The sequence below is a fragment of the Condylura cristata genome, unplaced genomic scaffold (assembly GCF_000260355.1).
Source record: "Condylura cristata isolate star-nosed mole 26May11 unplaced genomic scaffold, ConCri1.0 scaffold00065, whole genome shotgun sequence".
In the NCBI taxonomy this organism is placed as follows: Eukaryota; Metazoa; Chordata; class Mammalia; order Eulipotyphla; family Talpidae; genus Condylura; species Condylura cristata.
Genome location: NW_004567166.1, coordinates 170677 through 176592, shown reverse-complemented (window position 1 = coordinate 176592; position 5916 = coordinate 170677). Strand labels below are relative to the sequence as shown.

General features: G+C 65.3%; 2 protein-coding genes across 2 annotated transcripts in view; both read left to right on the top strand.

Annotated features, from left to right (window-relative positions):
- The window catches only part of LOC101635507 (furin-like), a 1841-nt gene extending 912 nt beyond the window's left edge, over positions 1–929 (top strand). The window contains exons 2-5 of the mRNA XM_004695455.1: positions 1–162; positions 392–490; positions 568–663; positions 783–929. Coding sequence (XP_004695512.1) covers positions 1–162; positions 392–490; positions 568–663; positions 783–929 — 504 coding nt within the window. The remainder of the gene's footprint in view (positions 163–391; positions 491–567; positions 664–782) is intronic.
- On the top strand, positions 924–3557 carry TMEM14C (transmembrane protein 14C). The gene is made up of 5 exons (XM_004695454.2): positions 924–993; positions 1079–1155; positions 1650–1751; positions 2701–2788; positions 3245–3557. The coding sequence occupies exons 1-5, from the start codon at positions 974–976 to the stop codon at positions 3300–3302; spliced, it is 345 nt and encodes a 114-aa protein (XP_004695511.1). The 5' UTR covers positions 924–973; the 3' UTR covers positions 3303–3557.
- The last annotated feature ends 2359 nt before the right edge of the window (positions 3558–5916 follow it).

Below are 5916 nucleotides of genomic sequence, written 5' to 3'. Positions count from 1 at the left end.
TGGGTGCTCTGGGTGGCAGCGGCGGCCGGCGTGCTGGTCCTGCTGGCGGCTGAGGCCCGCGGCCAGAAGGTCTTCACCAATACGTGGGCTGTGCGCGTGGCCGGCGGCCCGTCCGTGGCCGACAGCCTGGCCCGCAAGCATGGCTTCCTCAACCTGGGCCAGGTAGGCTTGCTCGCCTGGGGCGGGGCCGGTCTGGGGGTCCTGGGTGCCGCCGCCCTTGAGCTCCGGGCGTGGCCGGCGCGGGGGGCCCCTGTCTGGGGCCCCGCTCTGCCGGTTCCCGCTTGCCGGGGCCTGCACAGGAAGCGGAACCCCCCGGAGCCGCACGTAGCGCCTGCACCCCGCCCCCCGCGGCTGCCAGACGGAAGCCGGCCCCGCTCCCGCTCTGTTGCAGATCTTCGGCGACTACTACCACTTCTGGCATCGAGCGGTGACAAAGCGGTCCCTGTCGCCTCACCGCCTGCGGCACAGCCGGCTGGAGAGGGAGCCTCAAGTGAGCGCCCGCAGAGGGAGCCTCTGGCGCCACCCCACTCTAGCGCGGCCCCCGCCCACACCACCCCCTGCCCGCAGGTCCGGTGGCTGGAGCAGCAGGTGGCAAAGCGGCGGAGCAAACGGGACGTGTACCAGGAGCCCACGGACCCCAAATTCCCCCAGCAGTGGTACCTGGTACGTGGCCCGCGGGTTCCGGGCCCCACGAGCGGGGCCTGTGGAGCCAGAGGTTGGGGTGCTGACAGGACTCGGGGTCCCACCGCACCCCACGTGTGCTGAGGGCTGGGTGTCTGCAGTCCGGCGTCGCCCAGCGGGACCTGAACGTGAAGGCGGCCTGGGCGCAGGGCTACACGGGCCGCGGCATCGTGGTCTCCATCCTGGACGACGGCATCGAGAAGAACCACCCGGACCTGGCGGGCAACTATGTGAGCGGAGCGCGCTGAGCAGCCTCTCCCCGCAGGTGCAGGTGGGGCGGTGCAAGGACGCGATGCCCGACTCTGGCCCGCTGTGAGTGCGCCCGGGCGGGCGGGCGGGCTGCGGGCGGGCGGGCGCTGACCGCTGACCGCTGACCGCTGACTGCCTCTGCTTCCAGCGTGCCTCTGCACTGGATCGGCTTCGGCTACGCAGCCCTGGTGGCTTCCGGCGGGATCATAGGCTACGCAAAAGCAGGTGTGTCTGCGGGGTCCCCTGTCTGTCCTACCTCGTGCTGGCCGGCCCCGCCGGCCCCACATGCGCGGGCCGAGGCTCTCGGTCCTGTGGGCGGCTCCTTATCGACCCGCCCTGCGCGCAGGTGACCTGGGCGCGCGCTGGGCTGTGCTATCGCCTGCGCCAGGCAGCAATCTGGTCTTCACAGGCGAGGGCAGCCCTCCCTGCCCGCCCCACCCCGCCTGACCCCGTGTGCGTTTCAGCCGCACCCTCAGGCCCTCCCCCCAACCCCGCCCCAGCAGCTCTGGCCTGCAAGCTTCCATGGGCCTGCCCTTCCATAGGCCTGCCCTGCCGGCTGGCTGTCATTCCTCCTCAGGTTAAAAGCAGGGCCTGTGCCTGAGCCCCCTTGCTGCTGGAGGACTGAGCAAGGGCCTGAGAAGAGGTCCCTCCTTGGCTCAGGGGGGCCTCGCTGGGATGACCATGGACTCCAGATCAGTGTGTGGCACTTACCCCTGCAGGTAGTGTCCCGTCCCTGGCTGCAGGGCTCCTCTTCGGTGGCTTGGCGGGCCTGGGGGCCTACCAGCTGTCTCAGGATCCCAGGAACATCTGGGTGTTTCTAGGTATGTCTCTCCCCAAAGCCCTGTGCAGTTGCGGTCCCCAGGCTGTGGCCTGCTGGCTGGTCACACAGCCCCTCCACGCTTCTGCCTGGTTGGGGTTGGTGCTTGCTTTCTGTGGATCCCTTAGGATCAGGTGGTGGGAAGGCGTTCAGGTCTGAGGCAGCGTTTGGGTCATGCAGGGCAACACTGCCTCTGAGCGCAGGCCCGCTGCCCCTCGTCTGCCTAAGCCCGGGTCGCGTGTGAGGTCAGTCTCGACCCTGAATGGGAAGTATCCTGTGGCTGTGCAGTGATGAGGTACCGCCCACAGCCTGACCTGGGCCACCTCCTCACTGCAGACTGACAGTCGCCGTGGGCGTATGCCTGGAGGCTTCCTCCCGGGCCCAGGCCAGCTACCCCACCTGTGCTCTGCAGACTGCTCTGGGGTGTGGGACCCTCCTGTGCACAGGCCTGCAGGCTGCAGCGTGGTGCTGGGAGTGGAGGGTTTTGCAGGACGGGTGGCGGGAGTCAGGGCCACTCTCAGCCCCTGCCGCTGGGCTCCAGGCTGATGTCCATCCCGCCCACCCGCTCCCGTACCCTGCTAGCCTCAACGCCCCCTCATCGGCCCCTGTGGGACCATCTGATTGTGGCCGCCTTCCCTTTCCCTGGCACTGGCCTGTCCTGTTCACGAGTTTTGTGACCCCGTGGCTTTCTCGGTCACCGCCCACCCCTTCCCCTTCAGAAACTTCCCCAAAGCACCAGTTCTGGCCCTGCCTATCTCTGTTCCCTCCAGCCCCCACACCTCCCGCCCTTCAGCTCCCCGGCCGCCGCCACAGGCTCTCCCCACACGTGCCTTGCGTGGACCCTGTGGTCGTGGGCAGTGAGGGGGCTGGATGTGCCCTGGAAGGGCGCAGGGGCTTTGGCTATGTGTTTTGATGGTATGGAAGGTGCAATGATCTGTGATTCGTCCCATCAGCGACATCTGGGACCCTGGCCGGCATCATGGGGATTCGCTTCTACAACTCTGGGAAGTTCATGCCCGCCGGCCTGATCGCTGGTGCCAGGTACCCTGCCTTCTGTCCCCTTTCACACCGGCCCACCTAGTGATCCAGCATCTGGTGGTGATAGGCCTGGCACCAACTGGGGGAGAGGCCTGCAGGGACGCTGTCCAGGCAGAGGCTGGCGGTGTCTCTGGCCTGTGCCCCAGGGAGAAGGGCTGTACAGGCCGAGCGAGGCCCTGTGACTCAGAGCAGGTCTCTTGTCCTCCGGGGTGGAGTTTACCAGAAGGAAGTCTTGCTCAACACATGTTCAGTTAACGTGGATCACAAAACCCAAACAATGTTGTTCTTTCGAATGTCCTTCTCCAAGTAAGAAGGTCCACACGCCAGACCTTTCTGTCTGTCTGGCAAAGGTGCGGATGGCCACGCCAGCCCTGATGCCTAGAGTGAGCTGGGTGCCGGCACGCACCCGAGGAGGGGCCTCTGAGCCCCGCCCTCCGCTGACCCCCGTTTCCTCTGTAGTCTGCTGATGGTCGCCAAGCTGGGGATGAGCGTGCTGAGCGGACCCCGTCACTCCTAGTCTCGGCCTGCTCACCCTGGAACAGTGTTCTGACCGCCGCTGTGTTGAAATTCACACGACGTTCCGCGTTCCTGATGCTACCGGGAAGATGTCCCCGACCGCGTGGGGCGCGTCCCCGACCGCGTGGGGCGCGTCCCCGCCCTCCTGCAGCCGGGCGGGTGGGGCGGCCTGTGCCGTCCCCGCTCTCCCTTGGGGTCCGAGTCTACACCTCGGGGTGTCCTGTCACCCCTGGAGCATAATGAAATAAAAGTTTGCTGTAAATAGCGTCTCCTGTGGCATCTTGTCCCCACAGAGCACAGGAGGGGTGGCCGGCAGCCCCCGGACCACTGGGCGCCTTGGGTCGCCCAGGAGATGCCCCTTTTACCGCAGCCGAGAAAGGCACAGCACTGGGCGTTGCCTTGAGCGTGGTTTGGAGAGACCTGGGGTCTCGGAGCCACGGCCTGCGTGCCTAGGCCCGGCCACGCGGTGCTGGGGCCCCGGGGGCTGAGACGTGGCGGGCACCACCGGGGGCCTCTGTCCCGCCCCGCTCGCGCAGCCACACGACGCACGCACGCTTGCACGGCAGGGGCCTGAGGCTGGACGCCGCACCAGGGCAGCCCCTGCCAGCTTCCTTGGGTCCTGGCACTGTGGTGGCTGCCCCTTGGGGCACCTGTTGGTGCCGCCAGTCCTAGGCAGGGCCCAGCATCGGGCTGCGGACAAGGTCGTGGCTGGTTCCACTAGGGTGTGGCCTCACCGGGAGAGGCCGGGGCCACCTGCGTCCCTGTCTGGGGCCTTTCCTGACTGCCCTGTCCACCCCACCCTCCTGAGCCCCTGGTACTTGTGTGCGGGTTGTGGGGCACAGCCCTACCTCGGCGCTCCCCAGCAGGAGGGTGCAGGGCCCAGAAACTGGGCCCCATATGTGTTCGCACCGTTGAAACCACGTCTCAGGCGTGGCGTTTCGATGCACTGGTTTGTTTGTCATTTCCAGCCTTGTCCACGTTTTGGGTTTTGATTTTCTTTTTTTTCTCACTGTGCAGGGAGGGACCCCAGGGCATGGCAGACCCCTCCTGTCTCCCCGCTGCCCCCTCAGCAATTATCTCAATCTCCCTGTTCTGCTCCCCGCTCTGTCTCTGGGGAGTCCTCTCCCCCCCCCAGCACCTCCAGCCTGGACCCTGATTCTTGTGTGCATAAATAAATCCACCGTTGAGTGGATTTATGTGTCAGAGTGTTCCTCTGACTTGCTGCCTTTTGGTCGTGTTCTCGGCCTTACTCCGCGCAGAAGTTAGAAACGTGTCTGCCTGGCTGTGTCTCTGGCTGCCGTCTGGTGGGTCTCAGGTGCACTCCCTTAGGCGGCGGGGAGTCAGCACCCCAATACCTCCACCGTGTGCATCTCTGATTCTCCTTCAGTGCTTTTAGTCTGTGTGTGGCTCAGGGTAGGGGCCAGGTGCAAGGGTGGATCAGGGTGGCCGTGCCAGGGTGCCTGGCCGCTGGCTGGCAGACCCTCCCCAGAAGCTGGTCCTCCCGGCAGTGAGGCCGCGTCCTCTCTGGGCCTCTCCCTGGCCTGGCCTGGCCTTCGGGGCTTTTCGCAGGCTTGTTTTCTCCCCCTGCCTGTGCCTGCCACGCACCTGCAGCCGCCCCGCCCCGGTGCCCTCCCTGCAGGAGCCGGTGCCGCTGGGAGTGGGGGTCAGAGGCAACCCCACGACAGCCTGCTTCTTAACAGGGGCTGCTGCTGAGATCTGACTGGTTTTGCCAGTGGCATCAGCACTAGGAAAGGGGACAAGGTGGATCACGGCGGGAGATTGAGACCAGTGACACGCGCCCTCCCGCTGCAGCTGCGCAGGGGGTGGGGTGGGCCGGGTCCCCAAAGGCGCGAGGGAGGCCGTCTGCCGGGTCTGCCCACTGCACCCTCCCCCTGACGCTGTGGGGAGTTGGATCCCAGCACCAGGGCCAAGGGGCCCAGAAGCAGGTTGGGTGGCCGTCCCACATGCACGGGGCCAGTGGTGGGGGCTAGGTGGCACCAGGACAGCCTCCTGGGCCCTGGGAGGTGCCAGGATCAAGGTGCCCTCACACCCCCGCCCTCCAGGGGGCCCGGCCGGCCACCTGCCTCCTGCTTGCCCCCGTGTCTGAGCAGCCTGGTCTGCTGGGGCCAGGGGTGCGGGGCCTCCCCCAGGACAAGGCTGGCCATCCGTGGGAGCGTGCTGGGAGGCCCTGGGCTGCGCAGAGGGAACAGTCGCTGTACAGAGGGGTCACTCTGGGTCGCGCGGGCTTCCCAGTCGCAGTCCCACCAGCCTAAAACTGGCGGAAAGTCACCTGCAAGAACACCCAGGGCCTGCGGGAAGCAGCCAGTCGGGTCTCTGGGCAACCACCTTTATTTAATGGCCATTCGGCTTTAAAGTTTCCCAGCAACACAAACATTTTTAGGCTTGAGACATTAAAACTGTACAAATATATATAACTTATCACTATGCTTTAGATTTTAACATTTTTCACAAGATGAGCTGAATTTCTGTACAAAAACACCATATTGTTACTCAGTAACGTGCCTTTGGGTCGCAGGAGATAGTAGCAGTTGCATTGGTTGGTATAAAGTGAAAAAATACAGGAAGAGCCCAGCGGTTGGTAAGTGACTTGTGGC

Excerpts from the sequence above, each read along its gene's own strand:
- TMEM14C (XM_004695454.2), top strand. The coding sequence starts at position 974 with ATGCCCGACTCTGGCCCGCT. Across the intron at positions 994-1,078 it reads ATGCCCGACTCTGGCCCGCT|CGTGCCTCTGCACTGGATCG; the intron begins GTGAGTGCGCCC and ends CTCTGCTTCCAG. Across the intron at positions 1,156-1,649 it reads CATAGGCTACGCAAAAGCAG|GTAGTGTCCCGTCCCTGGCT; the intron begins GTGTGTCTGCGG and ends TTACCCCTGCAG.